This window comes from Myotis brandtii, unplaced genomic scaffold (assembly GCF_000412655.1).
Source record: "Myotis brandtii unplaced genomic scaffold, ASM41265v1 scaffold902, whole genome shotgun sequence".
NCBI lineage: Eukaryota > Metazoa > Chordata > Mammalia > Chiroptera > Vespertilionidae > Myotis > Myotis brandtii.
The window spans coordinates 1,888,695-1,907,929 of record NW_005371709.1 but is presented as its reverse complement, the minus strand read 5'-3'; the positions used below and the strand labels follow the sequence as shown (position 1 = coordinate 1,907,929).

The 19,235-nt window shown below is 56.3% G+C and overlaps 2 protein-coding genes across 5 annotated transcripts in view; both read right to left on the bottom strand.

Annotated features, from left to right (window-relative positions):
• Positions 1 to 6,302, bottom strand: part of PYROXD2 (pyridine nucleotide-disulphide oxidoreductase domain 2) — a 24,636-nt gene extending 18,334 nt beyond the window's left edge. Inside the window, exons 1-2 of one of the 2 annotated variants that reach the window (XM_005885375.2) lie at positions 6,107 to 6,302; positions 1,986 to 2,005 (exon numbers count right to left, since the gene is read on the bottom strand). In XM_005885375.2, the coding sequence (XP_005885437.1) occupies positions 1,986 to 2,005; positions 6,107 to 6,233 (147 nt within the window). In that variant the 5' untranslated portion in view covers positions 6,234 to 6,302. The remainder of the gene's footprint in view (positions 1 to 1,985; positions 2,006 to 6,106) is intronic. The other variant, XM_005885374.2, reaches the window with a different exon arrangement.
• Positions 6,303 to 8,341: 2,039 nt separating this feature from the next.
• The window catches only part of HPS1 (Hermansky-Pudlak syndrome 1), a 21,600-nt gene continuing 10,706 nt past the window's right edge, over positions 8,342 to 19,235 (bottom strand). For 2 of the 3 annotated variants that reach the window (XM_005885381.2, XM_014532697.1), the window contains 10 exons: positions 17,737 to 17,792; positions 16,525 to 16,692; positions 16,256 to 16,435; positions 15,309 to 15,370; positions 14,618 to 14,752; positions 14,472 to 14,537; positions 13,282 to 13,426; positions 11,172 to 11,285; positions 9,572 to 9,654; positions 8,342 to 9,071 (listed from right to left, as the gene is read on the bottom strand). In XM_005885381.2, coding sequence (XP_005885443.1) covers positions 8,909 to 9,071; positions 9,572 to 9,654; positions 11,172 to 11,285; positions 13,282 to 13,426; positions 14,472 to 14,537; positions 14,618 to 14,752; positions 15,309 to 15,370; positions 16,256 to 16,435; positions 16,525 to 16,692; positions 17,737 to 17,792 — 1,172 coding nt within the window. In that variant the 3' untranslated portion in view covers positions 8,342 to 8,908. Of the gene's footprint in view, positions 9,072 to 9,571; positions 9,655 to 11,171; positions 11,286 to 13,281; positions 13,427 to 14,471; positions 14,538 to 14,617; positions 14,753 to 15,308; positions 15,371 to 16,255; positions 16,436 to 16,524; positions 16,693 to 17,736; positions 17,793 to 19,235 lie in introns of those variants that run through there. The other variant, XM_005885379.2, reaches the window with a different exon arrangement.

Below are 19,235 nucleotides of genomic sequence, written 5' to 3'. Positions count from 1 at the left end.
GAGTGACTGGGCTGTGGGCGCTGAGCCTGACCTCCCCTCCCCATGGCTTCTACTCCTCTCCTGCCTGGGCAGCTTCGGCACCGAGCCACCTGGCCTCCATCTCCTCATGTGCAAAATGGGGCCATGATAACAATACCCACTTCACCTGGCTCGCGGGTTGCTGTGAGAGTTCCCTGAGCTGGTTGCTGGCTCAGGGAACGTGCCCAGAGAATGAAGCTCAGACTGCAGTGCAGCCTCATTCAGAGGAACAAATGATGGAGGGGTTTTAGTAATTTTTCTCTAGCACTTAGTTGTAAATCAATAAATATTTGTTGAGTAGAATTAGTCGGGTTTTGAGCCTATGCCGGTCCTCTCACCACCACCCAGGTGACAACAGGGGTGGTATAGTTCAGATGGTATAGAACTCAGACTTAAAAAAAAAGTTCACTTGGCAACGACGATGTGCCAGACACTGGACGGGGTCAGCTCGTTTAATTCACCCAGCCCTCGAGGGAGAACTAGAATCCCTCCCATTTCACAGGTGAGGAAACCGAGGCTCAGTGAGGGGCATCGCTCTCCTCAGGCTCACGGAGCTGATGAAGAGAGGGGCTGGGAACTGAACCAGCTGGCCTGGCCCAGGGCCCGTGCTCCCCACACATCCGGGCGGGAGAGGAGAGAGAACAGCTGGCCTTGGGGAGCCCGTGTGTCCTGCTGGAAGGACCACCTCCGACCAGGGGCTAAGAGCACAGAGACTGAGACAGAGCAAGCCCCTCATAATTCTGTCTGAGCACAAACGCAGGGGCTCTGGGCCCCCACAAAATGCCAAACGCTCCCTTTCTGGGCCGAGATGGCTGCTTCGTCACCAGTTCCCGTCTCCTCCCGTCTCCTCCCGCCTCGACACAGACAAGATTCAAGGTCGTGGAGTTGTCCCCCTTTCTGACAGGGTCCCATTGAGAGCAAACCCTACTGCTAGATGCCCCTCAAATCATCCAGCCACAGCGCAGGTCCTCCCACTGCCCTCACTGAGCGCCTGGGCTCCCGGGGGTGCGGTCTCCTCGCCGCCAGGAGCCACCACCCAGCTCCACGAACGGCAGGGACCGGTGGCCTCGGCTGGAAACCTCCGGCAACGAGTCAGCATCGAGTCCCTTCACAACACTGCGAGGTGGGCGTCCTGACCCTGTGTTCCCGCAGCTCAGAGCTGGCGTGACTTGCCTGACCCTCCCCACGTAGGCAGAGCTGGGAGACAAGCCCAGGCTCGTATGAACACAAAATCGATGTTTTAAATGACTGATCTGTCCCCCTGTAAAATGTTCAAGTAAAATGGATGTGTCGGGGAAAGTACTGAGACTTAGCACCCGTCTCATCGCTCTGGCTTGGCTAAGTCCCCTACGTTGATCGTCCAGAGTGGCCACCGCTTCAGGACGATGTCCCGTGTCTGCCTTGGGTCCTGGACACCCTCTGGCACACTGTGGCCTCCTGGGAGCCCACGGACTCAGGTCCGAGAAGCACAGCCACGGTAACCCTGGCCCAGCTCAGACGGCACCTCCCTGCTGCCCTGGCTTCCTTGCTGTCCCAGGGTGCACCTGGCCCGTGGGGCTGCTGTCCACTCCGGGTGGTGTGTGGCCTGGGCCCAGCTGAGAGCACGGGCCTCGCCACACAGGACTGCGCACACTCGGGAGCATAGATAGGCCCGCCCGCTCGGTACCTGGTCCCCAGGCTCCAACACGTCTCCCAGGCGATGCCAGTTACCCACCCACCTCCCCAGCTTCTCATCATCTCGCCTCTGAAGTTCCCTGACTCCTCCAAGGCCAAGGGGAAATCCATGGCATTGAAGGAGAGGGGAGGAAGGGAGCCCCCGACATCCTCCTTAACCCCTGCAGATTCCATTCCTCCCGGCCACTGGTCAGCACCAGGAGAGAGGACGGGCCTGCCTTTCCTTCTCTCCCGTGGCTACTGAGAGCCACATGCCCAGGGGCCAGTGAAGCGTGGCAGGGGGAGGTACTCACAGCCACCAGCCCGTTGTGACCTGCAATGACACAGGGAGGGGAGGAAAGCGGCATGGTCAGCAGGCAGACAGACACTTCCCTGGTGGTGTGTCACCCATCCCTGCCCTACGCCTGGGAAGACGCTGGAGAGGGAGCAGAAACCTGGGGTCCCCCCAAACTTGCACCTGGATGTCAGAACAGCATCCAGCCTGATGCCCTGAGACGCCTGGTCTGTGGGGAGTCAGAAACCCCGGTTCTTGCCCTGGCCTGGAAGATGTCCTTTCGCCTGGCGTGGCCAGGGGCTCCGTGCTGGAGTGAGGGGCGAGGAGTCCACGCTCATCAGAGAAAGCCATCCCGTGGAGCCTCGCATCACTGAGCTGCCTCACGTGGGAACGAGGGGTGACTGTCGGGGGGAACGTGGCCGGCGCGCTGATGCTGGAGGGTCCCGTCTGGCGTGGAATCAGCGGCCACCCAGGTAAGTGCTGGTCGTGAGGACGGTTGCGGTTGCTGTCCTGGCTCACTTTGCCAAGTGTGGTTCACAGCAGTGGCCCAGACGGCTGTAGGCACATGGCTTTGTCTTTGTCACCCCCAGCGCTCCCAAAGTACAATAAGCACAGTTCGAAAGGCAGGAATTGAACTCCACCGTTCCCATGTGTGCTGGAGTAGCTGGCATGCGTCAGGGAGCCGGGCATCGGGTGGACTTACCGGCCTTACACACAAACTCTCTTCCCAAAACCGTAGGCCGCCGCCTGCGGGTCAGGAGCCCTGAACTTGGCTTGGGAGCCCAGGTCCACACCAACCCTCCTGGTAGAAGTGCCTCCCCAGCTTGAGAAGTGTCACGACCACCCAGAGCCCGTGTGAATGCCGAGTGTACTCAGCAGGCGGGTGGCGGGGCCTGGTACGGGGTCTCGCGCTCCCAGGTCATTCTGAGGCAGGTGGTCCCGGGGCCGAGTGGCCTCCTCTTTCCTTAGTTTCAGGAGAAGGTGCAGCTGCCGATGGATCCTCGTTGGGCAGAGAACAGGCCCCGGACATTTTCAGGGAAGGAGGCGGGCGTAGTCTGGACCAGTGGGCATGTATCTGTCCTTGGTGATGAAAGGTCGCTCTGCATCTTCGAAGACGTCAGATGACTGTTCTCTGAGCACCAACCTGAACCCTCTGTTGACTCAAATAAAACGCTCAACTGATAATTTCACAAACATCCATAAATAGGGGAGCAGCAATGACCCGCATGATGGTTTTCTTCACCGCTGAGCCGATTTTAAATTTTCCACATAGAAACTCGCAGAGTTTTAGAGGTCATTGAGCCGACCTCTCACCCACTCCAGGAATCCCTTTTCAAACCTCGCCAACCAGGATCCGTGGAGGAAGTGCATCTTACACGCTGGCCTGGCACACCCTCCACATGCAAGTGTCTTCACAGAAACAAAGGTGAACTGACATCAACTCTTACTATGTGATAAGCAGGGGATGATCTATTAGATAAAATTTTATTTTTTTAAAATGCTGTTGGATATTCTATTTTTATACACTTTTGAAAATTCTCTTAAGAAAGTTTAGAAAACATTGCTGGGTGGGACTCATGAGGGGGTTGCCACTGCAGTTTGAAAAGCCCTGCTCTCAAATACATGCACCTGCAAGGCCACCGTCCTGGCTCAGCCTGGCTCCCGCTAGTTCCAGGCGTGGCCCCGAGAGCCAGTGTCACGGCCAGGAGCCTCGTGCTTCCTCATGTGCGAAACAGGATGCGGGGGGCCTTGCAGTGTTGCAGAGAAAACCACCAATAATATATGGAAAGCCCGGCCCTTAGCAGGCCCACAATAAATGGTAGCTATTTGTTCTTTAATTAGTACTGATTGTGAATCTTGGAAAACTAATAAAGGCTTCCAGGCAACTAGGTTCCAGTTCAATCATCACAGATAAGCCCACAAATGCACAAACATACCTCAGATGACAGGAGTCTGGGATCCGATATCCCAGAACCCTCCTCACGGCACCCCTCACCCCCCAGTCCTGGCTGAGCCCTCCTGTGGCTTCTGGTGACCTCCCCCTGCCTCCTGCAGTGGCCTTAGGCTGCAGGCAGGCTCAGCTGATCCCCACGCCCGACTCCTGGGAGCCATGGGCAGCAGGCTCGCAGGGCTCCACGGAGAAGCTGCTCTGAACAAGGGCTCTGGAACGTGTGGGCTGACGCTGCCTGCATGGGGTCCACTCACAGGGTTGGTTAGACATGCGGACCTCCGGAGCCACCTTCAAGCCCGAGAATCCTAATCGCCAGGCCCAGGGCCCGGACCTGCATTTTAACAAGCTCCTGGCTTTCTTAGGCACGCTGAGTCCGCTGACTACATGGGGGTCCTCTTCCAGGTGGCTCCCAGCTCCTGGTGCGACTTCAGGGACGCAGAGATGAGGCGTAGAGTCAATCTCCCTGCCAGGAAACAGCCAGGTGAGCTGTCGTCATGGGCGGAGAAAGGCAGAGGCCCCCTGTGAGGCTGAGAGATGGGGCGCTTCCATTTACTGAGCTGTCAGTGCGGGTGGGGCTGGCTGCCCCAGCCCAGGAAGTGAGTGGTCGTCAGAACAGCCATTGTTAAACATTAACTTACATAAGCTTACAATGAAATAAATTATATTAAAGACAATACTCAATACTGTCACTTCCTGATTATTGTACATGTTTTACTATGGTCTATGCTCTTGCGGTAATTACCTCTGTGCATCCGTACGGCGGCCATGCTAGGTAACAGTGGGCTGCTGTGTATCCCACCCAGGCTCACATCCAGCACGCCATTTGGCAACTTGAAAAAGGCCGTGGCGAGAGTACTTACACCTGGGGATCAGCCGGCACTACACGGCGGGCTTGATTCGTTATTCTGCTGATAGACGTTAGAAAGTGGAGAAAATGCGAATTATGCAGGTTAAACTTAACAGTGTGTTGTGTCCGTAGCTGTAGCATCACAAAAAGCACAAACAATGGAGGGAATGTTCTTCCAGTAGTCAAAGTATTATCGGATGGAGGAAAGTCGGTCCCCTCGCTAAAGGAGTGAAGTTCGGACATAAATCTTCGTGGTTTCACTTAGTTCACTTTTGTTCTACTCTTTAACGTAAATGAAAACATCACACAACATTTTTTGGAACTATCCTCATTTGTCAATTGCAACCATAGGCTGGCTACTGAGTTTGGCAAAAATCACAGACATTTGGTGAGAATCACTTGGCTACCTGGAATGTAGAGTACCGTTATTTTACCTGTAAAAATGTGCTCTGTTGCTTTTATTTCAGCATCGCTACTAAGCTGATGCATGGGTGCATTTGCACACGTTTCCCCTGGAGGGGTGACTGTTAAACATTGACTGGCACATGGCTGCTCTCAGCGCATACAAAATGAAGGAACGCCAAAACACGGTGCAGCTTTAAAGCTAATGGGCATGGTCTCCTTCCAGTCCTGTCGTTGTCTCTCTGTATAAACCCAGTTGGAAATAATGCCAAAAGTTGAAACTCGGGCCCTCTGTGTGAATGGCAGGCCTGAGGATGGGCAGCCGGTCCTGCCTGCAGCCCCCAGGCACCCGGTGGTCAGGGCTCTGAGCCCGGGGCCAGCAGGACCCCTGTTGCAGATTCCACACCCAGATGTGCACGGCAGTGAGGCTGTCGCCCTCTGCGGACATGCACAAGCATCTCTGGGACTCGTTTTTGTTTTCTAACCCCCCTTTGTGAAACGATCCGTTTACTCTGGGGATGGGTGGCTGCAGTGACGAGGCTGTGGTGACCAGGACTCAGGCCCTTGATGTGGCTGGACTCCACCGGTCTGTTGTTGCAGGCTCTTTCTTTCTAACCCGTAGGTAACATGTGATTTTCAAGAATGTGGTGGCAACCAGCAAATTTCATAGGAGAGAGAATGACCTAGTCCTCCTCCTCATTGTAGATGGGAAGACCCAAGCCCAGAGGACAAGAATCTGCTCCAAACCACACAGAAGTCGATGCCAGAGCCCCAGGACCCGCGCCTGCTGGCAGACTGTGGCTTCCACCACAGCCCCTCTCCCTTTTGCCCCCACTCCTGGCCGGCTTGTGCCCAGCAAACAGGGAAGGCTGGGGAGGGGTCCCTCCAGGCCTCTGGGCAGAGCTGCCTCCCCGCCCTCAGCTCCAGCTCAGCGCTTTACCTGCTCCTATCACCACCGCATCGTACTCAGGCTTCGGGCGCCCCGTGGCTTCCCAGTGAGCTCGTCTCCACGCAGGCCAGGGCCAGGCGCTCACGGCCCTGCGGAGACCTCGGCCACTTGCAGCCATTTCTGCTCAGCACTGGGCCAGTAATTTGCTTGCCATCAGCGTTTGTGCCTCCTCAAGGGGCGGGGGAGCAGGGAAAAGCGGGAGGAGAGGAGGAGCTGCAGTCCTGTTGCCACACCTGGCCCGGGGCCAGGCCTAAACCGAGGACGCTGAGCTGCACACGCCCCTCCCCCACCGAGTCCACCCAGGGCACAGCTGCAGAACTATAACCCGCAGAGCTCCTGCGGCCTTCGGAGTACTCTCTCTGCTGGTAATTCTCGAGGGCCCCCATGAGCCAGGCGCTGTGCTGCCCAGTCCTGAAGCCCCTCCCGTAAGCCCCAGCACCCCCATTCTACAGCTGAGGGCATGAGGCTCAGAGAGGGGTGTGTGAGAGCAGTGAGGGGCTCTGTGCTGTCCTGCTTCTCCGGAAGGAATGAAATGCCCGGGAGGTGCTGGGGTGGGAAATCTAAGAGAGACTCAGGTTTGACTGCCTCTCACTCCCTGACCTGCCGGCCTGTAGGGTGGTGAACCCCTTGGGGAGCCGCTGGCCCAGCACCCCCTAGCATGGCCTTGCTCTCGGCCTCAGCAAAGCTGCAGGGAGGGCCGCACCTGCGCTGGGCAGCAGAGGCGCCTTCTCCTCCAAACACTTAAGTGGCTACGGCAGGGGCCTGAGGGGCTGGGGGCCAGCTCACTCATCTGTAATTCTTGGGGTTCACCTTTTCCTTTTGAAGGCCTGGACATCTCCCTTGTCTTTTGGCACCTTTCCCAAGAATCCTCAGGGATTGAAGGCCACATCTGTAAGGATCTTCGGCTAAAGCGCCTTATTACTACCCTTGGCCTGTCCTGAATTAGGAGCCCCTTGGTCCCTGGCCCCTTAGTAAGCGGGCTGCGCCCCTTGTAGGAAGCACCACCCCAGCAGCCGGGAGTGTCTGCGCTGCTCTGACATGTTCCAGTAACCCCATGTCAGCCTCACCTCACCATCGGGAGGGCGTGTGGAAAGTGCTCTCAGGGGGCGTATTCCGGGGACCCTTCTCCTCGCAGAGGCCCTCACAGGCACAGCCCCTGCACCCCCTGTGAGGCTCTGCCGAAACCCCTCAGGATGCCCCCGCTGCTAATGACAGATGGGGGTGGGGTCGGTTAGACTATGTCACAGCACGCAGCGGCTGAAATTTAAGGGGAATATTAGGCGACGAAAGTGGGGGCCCTAAAGTCACGGGGGGGGGGGCTTCCAGACTTAGTCTCCCCTTTGTGCTGGCCGTACTTTCCAGGGGATGTTTTAAATGTCCCTCATGAAGGCATATGAGGGAGGACTGCAGTCCATTCCCTGGCTGTCCCTTCCTGCCCCCTTCCAAGCACCTGGGCCCGGGTGTGGCTCTAGTTTAGCGGTTCTCAACCTGTGGGTCGCAACCCCTTTGGGGGTCGAACGACCCTTTCACAGGGGTCGCCTAAGACCATCGGAAAACACATGTATAATTACACATTGTTTTTGTGATTAATCATTATGCTTTAATTATGTTCAATTTGTAACAATGAAAATACGCCCTGCATATCAGATATTTACATTACGATTCATAACAGTAGCAAAATTACAGTTATGAAGTAGCAACGAAAATAATTTTATGGTTGGGGGTCACCACAACATGAGGAACTGTATTAAAGGGTCGCGGCATGAGGAAGGTGGAGAACCACTGCTCTAGTTCCTTTAGCACCTGAGCCCTCAGGCTGCTCCCTACGGGAAAGAGCGGTCCTAGGCACGAGTTGTGGCTCCAGACTGCAGACTCAGGAGGGGGCTGCGGTCTGCCATCACACAGGAACCTGCTGTGCTGCTGCGAGGGGCACCGACCTCTGTGGTCCTCCCCAGGTCCAGCACGCCAACGGTCTGTCCTGTGTCCCCCCTGGGGTGGGAGCTTCTGGGTTGGAGGCTGCTCCCCTGGGCTGTTGGTTCTCAAACCCAGGCACACCAGATCACCTGGGCGCCCTGACAAGCCTCCATGCCTGGGATCCCTGGATCTCTGGGTGGGGCCAGGGCAGGAGCCAGGAGCCGTGTGGGCACCCAGAGGCCAGGACCTGCCAGGGTTTCTAGGCACCAAGAAGGCCCAGGGGCCCAGGTGCTTTAGCTTGGACAAGACCAATAACCGTGACCAGCATTTATTGAGGCTCCTCTCGTGCCCAGCAGCCCTTACAAACACCCTGACAGGGAGTGGGGTCGGCCCTCACGTGGGGAGCCTGCTCAGAGCTGCCGAGAGGAAGTGGCAGATTTGGAACTCGACCCCAGCCAGGGAGCACCTGTCATCTGGGAAGGAAAGGGCTTCCCCAGGGAGCTCTCCCGCCTCGGACAAAGGCAGAGGATAGTGTCCTCAGACACCTGTCTCCTGGGATACACGCAGGCAGCTCTGACCTCGCAGCCACTGCTGTTTTAGAGACAAAGGAACCTCCTGGCCTCCCTCTTCCTCCAGACAGAAGCTTCTGGGGGTTTGGTCACTGCCTGGCCTGAGGCTGCTTTAGGTGAGGTTTTTTAAAGAAATCCTGGGGTGGGGTGGGGAGAAGGAAACAGAAGAAAACAAACAAAAGAAATAAAAGAAGTCCTGGAGCTGCCCTGGGGCCTGTCCGGTCCTCAGGTGGCTGCCCGCCAGGAGGCTCTGTAGTAGGGATGTCTGAGGTGGGGGTGGGGGTGGAGAGCCAGGTGCACTGCCCACTGCCTAGAGCAGGGGGACCCGGGAGGACTCCCACAGGCGCTGGGCCAGCTCGCCCGCCTGCTGCACCAGCACATCTATGGGGATGACTGACAGGTGGAGGGCCAGCAGCTCATGACACCTGACGACCTCGGCCGGGTGGTCCTTGCTGTAGTAGCGCAGGAGCTTCCTACGGGAGGGAGGAGGGACAGGATTCAGAAGCAGCCCCGGCACTCCCCACCGGAGCCAGGGGCTCTTTGGCACCTTGCAGACAGTCCCCTCACCAGCTCCAGCACCAGGCCTGCCAGGCCTTCCCTTGCTGACCTCACTGTGCGAGGCTCAGCCCCAGGCTGCCTCGGTCCATCCCTCCAGTTCCCAGTCCTGTGTGGGGCCTGCTGACGGAGCATCCTAGCTAAGAGCCACGGAGCCAGCAGGGAAGTCCTGGGACCCAAGGGCAGATGTTTGCAAATGCTGCCAAGAAGGTGCCAACAGCAAGATGGGCAGAAACCCAAATGTTTCCCACTCACTTTCTCACTGGATGCTGGCCCTGGCTGTGAGGAGCCTCTAACGAGAGTTTAGAGGTTCTTGGGGGGCATCCGGACATAGAAGCTGCTCCCCTATGTGGGAACTGTTACTTATCACCCAACATCTGTGCACCCACAGCCCCAACAGGGTACACAAATCTGTCACCTGTAGTAGTCTCCTCCCAGCATGCCCACGGGCGCCGCGTCATCGGACAGGACAGGCACCTCGATTATCTGGAGTTTGTGCCCCTGGGAAGGAGGAAGAAGGTCTTGCTTGGAGAGGTGGTGGGTGTGGTGGGAAGAACATGTGGGTCAGACACACCGGGTTCAGGGCCTGGCTCAGCCCTGCCTGGGGTGTGCTTGGTGCTGGGAAAACCGGGGACTTCTTTCTACTGTTTTCTCATCTGTGAAGTGGGGATAACAAAAATCCCAACGAACAGCAGAGATGATGGGTGTAAAGTTCCGAGCACCGTGCCTGGCACGTGGGAGCTCTCCTTCCCATCAATGACGACCTGGGTCACCATGCTCAGGAGGGCCACTGGGAGGGTGACCCGGGAGGTGCCGTGAAGAGCAAAGCATTACCAAGAGGCCCGTCTCCCTTTGCAAGCACCGGGCATTCCCAGGGTCGCACCTGGAGGGGAAGGGAACCGAGGTCCACCGGGCACCCCCTGTGTGCCAGGCCCAGTCACGGCGCCTGCCCAGCACCAGGAGGTACGCTCGGCCAGACTTCACACTGGGCCTCCCCACCCGCAGCTTTACCTCAGCCCTTTGCCCCGGGGACCAACCAAGCACACGAAGCTGTGCCTTGCTCTGAAGCTAAGGGCAAGGTCATACACACATTGGGAAGTTCTGAGACACAGAGCAAAGATGGGAGCCTGGGTTCTGGCTTCATCACCTATGACCTCAGTGACCAGCCGTGGTGTTTGATCTCCAGTGTGTAGAATGGGTCAATGATACTGGCCTCAACCATCGCACAGGGCTGTGCGGCTGGGAGAACAGTGGTGAGAGACTCCAATAACTTCACTGAGGAAAGGGACGGGCCATCACCTCAGAGTCACCTCTCGCCAAGAGCAGAGAGAGAGTAGGGCATGGGGACAGGGAGACAGGAGAACGGGGACCAAAGGCATGTGGGGGTAGCAGAAATGACCTTTAGAAAGCTGGAATAATGATTAACAGTGACAAATGAGGAGAAAACAAAGTGAAACAGAAAATGAAAGAGTGGGGGAGGGAGGGAGAGCACGAGGGGAAGGGAGAGGGAGGAAGAGAGGGGGAGGGGGAGAGAGACATGGGGACAGCAGACAATAATTTTCCAGCCATGTCCATACACTGCAGTAACAGTGAGGTCTAGAGAACCAGCCAAGAGGCAAGAGATCCAAGCTATACTGTCAGCTGTACTCGGGCAGGCTGGTTAATTGCTTTGAGCCTCAGTTTATCCACCTGTACAATGGGAACAACAGTGTGCATTGCTTTTTAAGTACAGTGGGTGATGCTGGGGCATCACTGAGGAAGCACATGATCTGAGCAGCCTTTCTCACACAGGGCATGCGTCCCTCTGTTCTCACATTACCTGAAGTTACTAAATGCTGCCTTGAACAGCAGCTGGGTGGAGGGACACAAAGCCGGTGGGAAAAGGGACCTCTGAGTTCCGGGTCCCAACCAGCTTTGCTTATCTGTCAGCTCCACCAGGGACACGAAGAGATGGAGAGACAGCCTGCACACCGTCCACGAGGAAGGAATGAGTGCCAGGCGAGGAAAGCTGCACCCACCATCTCGTTCTGGAACCACAGGAAGTAGGAGCAGAAGAAGTCCCCCTCCCGGAACAGCAGCGTGGTGTAGCCCTTCTGCAGGTATCTGCGCGCCCGCCGGATCAGAGACCAGACCTGGGGAGAGGAGGAGAGCGCTCGCACCACCCTGACAGCGGACAGCTCAGCTGGCCCTCTCCCCACGGCAGGGGCAGAGCTCGGCTCTGGCCTCCAAGGGCAGAAAAGTACCCGGAGGAGGAGCTGCTCGAAGGCCTCTCCTGCTCTTCTCTCCCTAGCGCCCAGGCACAGCCCTGGCTCAGAGCAGGAGCTCAGCAATAAATCCATGTTGGGTGGACTACCCCTCCAGTTCCTGTGACAATAAAATAGATGTAAAAGCACTTTATATAATGTCACCATACACTCCAGCTATAAATGAGTAAACTCATCATTCAGGCCAGAAACTAGCCAAAGTCAATGTTAACACAGGAGGAGATAAAGGGTGGCTGCCTGGAACCCCTCTTGCTGTCTAGGGCCGGCCCCTCCCGGGTACCCTCCCGGGCTGGGAGCCTCTGACGTGGGTTCTAGGCCGGGAAGGTGTTAGTAAGGTGTTTGAGCACCGAGGGCACCCTGACCCAGCACCTCTGCTCCAAAGGTGAGGTCCTAAGGAGGCTCACCAAGGGGTCTGATGGAAACGTGCTCGCGGACTAGGCAACTTAGGCCCACCACGTACTCTGGCCTCATTCAAGGACTTCCTGACACTGCTGTGAGCTGAGGGGAGGCAGCAGGGACAGCGTGGGGCTGGGAAAAGGCCTGATGAACCCTCTCACTGAAAAGCTGAGCGGAAGGCACACAGGGTTCACTCCGAACCTGACCACAATGCAATGTCTAATTAAATCTGCAAACAAATGCATGGATTTGCTGTGTTTTCAGGAAAGCAACTTGACAACGTGTATCAATAACCTTAAAAACATTCCTCCCACTTGACTTAGTCATTCCATTTCTGGGAATCCACGGTGCGAAAGTAATCAGAGGTGAGGACAAAGACGGATGCACACAGGTGTGTGCTGCGGAATTATTTATAGCAGCGAAAGCCTGGAAACAATCTCCATGTTCGACATCGGGGAAATGGCTAAGTAAATTATGTTACATTCCCATGATGGACTCTTGTGGAGCTGTTAAAAATCATGTTTATAAAGAATTAATGACATGAGGAAATGCACGGACATAAAAGTGAAAATGTGGTAAACACAATTGCATAGACAGAAAGCGCTCAACTACATCAAACTGCACAGGAAAACAAGGAAATTAATGTACCACGGGAGCCAACTCTCTGGGAAGAGCGATGGAGATGGAGAAGATGATGATGGTGGTGATGATGGTACCAGTAAACACGCAATAAATTCTCTCTGTTGTGCTGCGTACGGTGCTAAGTACTGTACGTGCATTTGTAATATTTGTCAACAGTGTCACTATCCTCTTTTACAAACGAGGAAACTGAACTTAGGCTAAGTAACACCCAGTCACATAGTGGGAACTGGTTTTCAGCACAGGCCTCTGACGCCCATCTGCTCTGGGCCACACTTTATTTGGGTGCAAAAAGTGGGTGTGTCTCTGTGTGTACGTAGTGTAGAAGGTGGCAGAGGTCCTCCCTTCTCCTGACTCAAAATACGAGTTTGCCATGAAGAAGAGTCAGTTAAAGAGAATGAATCCCCAGAGAATGTTTCCTTAGCAGAAACCATCTAGTTTGACAGTCAAATTGGCTAAGCTGTGTTTCTTCTTTGTTTTGTTTAACTCAACAAGTTCTTAATGGACACCTATTTACGCCAGGTGCTGTGGCCGGCCTGGCCACAACTTCCCCTGACCTCCCTGCCAGTCTCTGCTAATCCAGGACATTAGCCAACACCCAGGAGGGTGCCCCCGGCATTGATCAAGGCTGATCAGGGCCCTGGGGTGACAGAGACAAGCTGCTATGAGGTGCCTGCGGGGCTGGGCATAGGTGCTGAAGACAAGAGTAGGGGTTAAGGTGGGGCGAGCTCCAGAGCCTCGGGAAGGGGCCCATCCCTCCCAGGCAGGGCTGAGGCCAGCACATCCTGTCTGATGGGCAGTGAAGAGTGCCCAGCTGGGCAGCAGTTACCTTGGTTCTGACAAAGGCAGCCAGGGGCCCCTTGCCCAGCTCCGACGAGGCCCTTTCACTGTGGCTGAGAGAGGGGGCCACCATCTGGCCGGTCGTGCGGTCCACGTAGATGAAGTGCACCAGGCCCGGGAAGTCCTCCAGGTAGGTTCAGGTCAGAGTCAAGGTGCTGTAAGCCAGGACCAGGGAGGTGCTTCTCTGTCCCTGACCCAGTCCCATAAGGCTAAGCAGTGGAGTCAGAGGCCAGGCCTGCCCCGCCCACAGTTAACATTTCAGCCAACCCCTAGGACGCCCTCTCCCAGACCTCTCTTTACCTCCAAACCCAAACCCCAAAAAGTTCTAAGATGCAAGTACAATGGATCCCCGACGTTGGCACATTTAACCCGGGGAGCTCTGGATGCAACAGGAACATGGTATGTTCATATTTTATGGTCTTCATGAGGGATGCATTTAAAGTATACACACGAGGCTGGCGGAGAGGAGAGCCGCATGGGTGATGGGTGAGCCTAGCTGACCGCCACCTCACACACCTCACCGTGACTGTTCATCTCTCTCACCTCAAGAGGCTGGAAGGCTGGGAACAGTACCCATGGAAGGGCAGTGGCTGGTGCTCTGCCTTCCCTCTCACCTGCACACTGGAGACAGACATTGCAGGCAGCTGGAGACCAGACCCTTTAGAGATTTCATATAGGCAACGCTGCTTTATAGAAAGTTCCAGGGAAGATCAATGTTCAGTAAAACTAGTGGTCCATAATAAGAGGGTCTAATACATCTTGGACATGGTTTCTAAAACAGGGATAAACATTCTGTGCAGGCCTTCTCAGAGCCTTCCTGTCTGCTGTGAACTGTGACCGCCAAGGAGGAGGACATGGCTCTCACACCGACCCGCCCCCAGGACCTCCGTCCCTCGAGGAATGCCCGTCACCACTTTGCCGGCGGCACCACCGACATAAGTGAACTCTAAGGCTCTTAAGAAGTAACTTTGGGACACCAGGGGCTGCTGAAATTTCAGCCTTGGAGCATTCCTGCGGACAGGCACCTGGCACTATTGCCTGTTACTCAGAGAAAAGAAACTGAGGTGATGGAAGGTATATTCTCCATCCCACAGCCGCAGTCCTTCCGAGTGGGCAGGCGGAGGGACAGGCGGACAGGAGCGCTCCCCCGGGCGGCGCGGGGCTCAGACATGAGGATATGACACCATGGTGACGTTCCTCCTGCTCTTCACCAACAGGAAGTCCTTCCAGTCCATCAGCTTTTCTCTGTGGGAAAGCAGGGAGCGGGGGCGTGGGGAGGTGTGCACCTGGCCACCCCGGCCACCCAGGGCCAGCCCCACACTCACTGCATGAGCATCTGGACCTGGTCCTGCAGGTGCTGGGCTAGCTGCGGGCCTCCGCGGCTCGGAGCTGTGCTCAGGAAGCTCAGACGGTAGATGGCGCAGAGCTGCCGCTTCATCTTCCCGCACAGCTGGAGCAGCCTGGCCAGGAGGTGAGAGTGTCACGGCGGGCAGGGCCCTGGGAGAAGGCACCGTCCCCTGTGGGGGCCACCTGACCCTGCACTGGCAGACGCAGCAGGGACAGCACCGCATCCCGCATCCTGCACGGTCACCAGGCACGATGACAGGCGCGGCTGGCGAAGCGCGCCTCACCCTGGTGACCCAGGAGACAGCTTCCTTCCCAGTTCCTCCCAACACGGTGCTCCATGCGCTTGGATGCCGTTCATGGGATCGCGTCCAACCTCATGGCTTATTTCCCAATAAACGGGGAGTGACGTGTTCGAGGCTGCACTGAAGCGGAGCTGAAGCTGGGCTGGAACCCGGGCAGCGTGTCCCCGTGTTGGGTCCTCACGGGCCTGCACTCAGACTCTAACCGATCTGCTTCCAAACCTCCCTCCAGCGTCCGCAGCTGGACCCCCTCTCCCAGGACCCCCGTCTCCTCAAAGGCACCTTCCTGAACATTCTCTCCCTCTTGGCCTGGAGGCAACTTGCCCCTCTGTCCAAACTTGCTCCCCCCCACCCAGACCCCACAACTCACTCCTGCGACGAGGCGGGGTCACTTCTGGAGAAGGCCTTGGTCTTGAACTCCTGCCAGGTGCTCTGCAGGAGGGCAGGGGCAGGGGACCGGTCAGCGAGGCCCAGGCTCCGAGGGCATCCTCTGAAGGCTTGCTTAGGCCCCACACAGACAATGTGGGGTCCCGGCAGGACCCCCGCTCTCTGCACCCGCTGCGAACCATGTTCTACTCTTGGCAGGTGTTCATTTCAAAAGCACTTTCCATGTGCTGGGCCCACTGCCTGGCTGACAAAGACCCGCAAATGAATGCTGCCAGTGACAGGTGAGTGACTCGAGGGGGCACTGACGCTGAGAGGAGCCTGGGCATCACCCTACAGAGGACCTGCGCCCTGAGGCGGTGCCGGGGTCACTGAGAGACGCTGAGCAGCTGCCGGCTGCTCTGGCGGCGACTCTGGGTCTGAGGCTGGGCCTCCTCCAATCCTTCTGCTCATTTCAGGTCAATTGTGCGCAGCCACAGTGACGCTCAGTTCCTCACACTGACCCAGCCTCCACCCCACTTCCTGCTGGGCTCCCCTCCCCTGTGCCCCCGTCACTGTCCCTGTCTCCAAGCTGCCGGGGGTCGGGGGGGGGCGGGGTGGAGTGGCCCCGTGAGACCTGCCACCCTGTGAGGGCGTTGGGGGCAGACGGACAGCCTTTCCTGAGTCCGGGAGGCAGGCTCTGGCTCCCTGAGACCTTGGCCAAGTCGAGATCTAAGTCCCTCAGTTCCCTCCTCTAAAAAAATGGGAATTATAATTCGTGTTCTGCCAAACTTACATGAACATGTTCTGAAAATGTCAAGTGCCGTGAGTTTTTGCTACAAGTTCCTAACGGGAAACAAGGATCGCAGACCCACGGTGGGCAGAGGTGGACGGAACAGCCCTGCGCCCGGCCTGCCCTCTCCCAGAGGCAGGCAGATGAGAACCAGGCCTCACCTGAAGCTCCTGTCTCCCGCGATTCTTGACGAACTTGTCCATCCTCTGGCGCAGGTCCCCGATGAGCGGGTGGGACCGCAGGGAGCTCCGGGCCTCCTGGCCCTCCTTCAGCTTCTTCTCCAGCAGGGAAAACCCGTCCAGCAGCTGGTACAGGGCCAGGGCCAGCGGCGCACTGGGGCTCTACGGGAAGAGGCAGCAGGCAGGGGGACGGGCAGCCACGGGGCAGGTGTCCGGGCCCAGGGAGCGGGGGCAGGTGGGGGTGCTCCTACCTTGGTCAGGAGCACCATGTTGATGCCCGGCCACAGGGGCAGGCAGTACATGGTGTGGGGCACCATGGGGCAGTAGATCTCTTTCACACTGGCATCCAGGAAAATCCGTCTGGGGCAGGAAGGCGCTGGGAAGCCGGGCATCAGCGTTTGGAGTGTGTCTTCTCCTATCTGTGGAGGAAGAGGGGCTGCGGTGGGAGGGGGCGGTGGGGCCCGGCTGGACTCCTCCCCGCCTTGGATCCACCCACAGTGGCCCATTCGCCGTCCTCGCTGAGAAGCAGGAGGAAACAATGTTTCAGCTCCAAGAAGTCCCAGCTCTCCCGTCCCTGCATGTGCCCTAACAGCCCGCAGCCCCGGTTCCAATGTCGGCCTTTCTGCCCAGAGGCAGGGCTGGGTGCCAAGCAGGGGCGGTGGGTAGAGAAGAGATGGAAAACGCAGGAAAAACAGATAAGGGTGGAGCGAGGGCAAGAGGCTCCCTCCCCATGTCTTCACAGAGATGAAGGCATTGAAAATTAAGTCAGTCTCATTTCAACCACCCTCAGAGCGCCCACCGGGGGAAACCAAGGCACTGATGACTAAATGAGCAAGACTCCCGCCTGACAGAGGCTCTAAGAAAGCTTTAGTGGTAAAAGCAGAGAAGTGAGGAACTCGTTAGAGATGCCACCAAAAGCTTCTGTGAGGACGGCACTGCAGTCGTATGATGACAGCAAACGCTGGACACCACGTGCTGCCGTTCTGGGGGTTTGCTAAGTGAGGAACAGCCCACGCGATGGACTGCAGTGCTGACCACACTGCTAGGAGGGCCCAGCAAAGGAGAAAATGCTTAAGGAAAAAGTGTAATGAAATACATTAGGAAGAGAAAAACTATACATGCAGTGTGTGTGTGTGTCTGTGTGTCCTGAGAGAGAGTAGTCCTTTTCCACACTTTACTTTTGTACTTCCCAATTTTTCTACAATGAATATATTTACATTTTCATCTTTAAAAAAACGTTAAAAAGTTGGACTTTCACTCTCCAGTGAGGAGTGGGGATTTCTCAGGAGTTGAGGTCTCCCTTCACCCCCACCTCCCCCCGGCCCCCGGGCTGAGCTGTCCCGGCACTGACAGCCCAGAGGTGGCAGGCGATACTCAGAGGGGGAACCCCAGAGTCCCCGGCACTCACTGCAGCATCTGGATCAGCTGGTAACCCGGGCCATCCCCTCCCCCCAAAAACTCACCTGGACCAGGGAGTCATCGGTGGGTGGGGTTCCCCCATCCATCCAGACGGTGCTACCTGCAGGCCACAGGCAATAAAATAACATAAATAATTGGAAACTATAAATAATGGTGCAATAGCACATCAGGAGGGGTGGGTGGAGCAGGAGTGCCCCCGCCCCAGCTACTTACAGCACCTGGTGGGGCAAGCACTTAGTATGGGCCGGAGGGGCACTGCCCTTCCCGTCCTATCCCAAGCCGGCAAGTGCAGGCGAGCTCTGCAATACCAGGGCCTGGCCGGGGAAGAGAAGTTCCCCCGAGAGCCAGGCGCTGGGAGCCAGTGCCTGAAGATGCACCGGCAACGCGGGGCACGCTCCTCAGCCCCTCCTTCCCCCTTGCTTCTGCCCTCTGCCCCTTCAGGCCCCTACCTGGCTGTAACAGTGCCTCGCCACTAGGAGGCAGCACACGGTCTACATGTCCCCATTTGTTTAGTCAATCAGCAAACTTTTACTGAGCACCTACTGCATGCTGGGAATTGAGCTACATTTCCCTTCCCCGTACAGCTCACAAAAACCTACGGAACCCACCACATATTGGAAATGTTATATGTTTGTAATAATAGTGTTCTCTCAGAGTTTACTGCAAACGACTATCATTTATAACCATGTTTCTCTGGGGGAAGTCTGTTCCTGTGTCTCACACACCTGACTGACAAATGGATGAGTGCAACTCGCGCCATCTGTAAGCTGTGAGTTCTGTGCACTGTGGAATGGCATTATTTACAGCTCCGAGGCATAAAAAACTAACCGCTGAGAGGAAGGGGTGAGGAGGAGGATCGTGATGAGTGAGGGAAGGGAAGCCAGTGATCACCCCAAGTGGTGCTTCCCAGTGTGTTCTGAGCTCACGGAGAGGCTCAGAGGACAGCTATGACCCTGGCCTCAGAGGAATGTGCAAGCACAAGTGACCGGGGACACGCCCTCGGGGGCCCCGGGCTCCCTGCTGCCCATCCAAGGACCTGAAGTGAAGAACGTCTAACCCAGCGGGTTTTAACTGTGGCTGCACATGAGACCTTTTAAAAATCCTGATGCCAAGGCCACACAGTAGTTTAATTAATAAACTAAATTTTTGTTTTATTTCTGTTGTTTACCCACATACTTTAAAAACAGGTCAGATATAAACTATAGAGACTGAATATTTATATTTTAAATCACTGTGCTTGAAATCAAATAATTACTACTTAATTTTAATTACCCGATTACTTATTAATTACAAAAAAGAAAGAGAAAGCAGAGAATACACAGACGAGAGATGAATTTTTAAATGGCATCAACGTGTCATAAACAATTTAGTGATCACTTGAGTGGCCTTCACAGCCCCTGAATTCAAGCTGGAGCCAGGAGGGCAGACAGAGGGGTTGCTGCAGACGGTGTCCCATACTCTAGAAATCCTGGCGTCTGTGCCTGGGCCCTTACAAGGCAGGGGGTCCACTGAACCCCAAGACAGACTCTCCAGGGCTGCCACC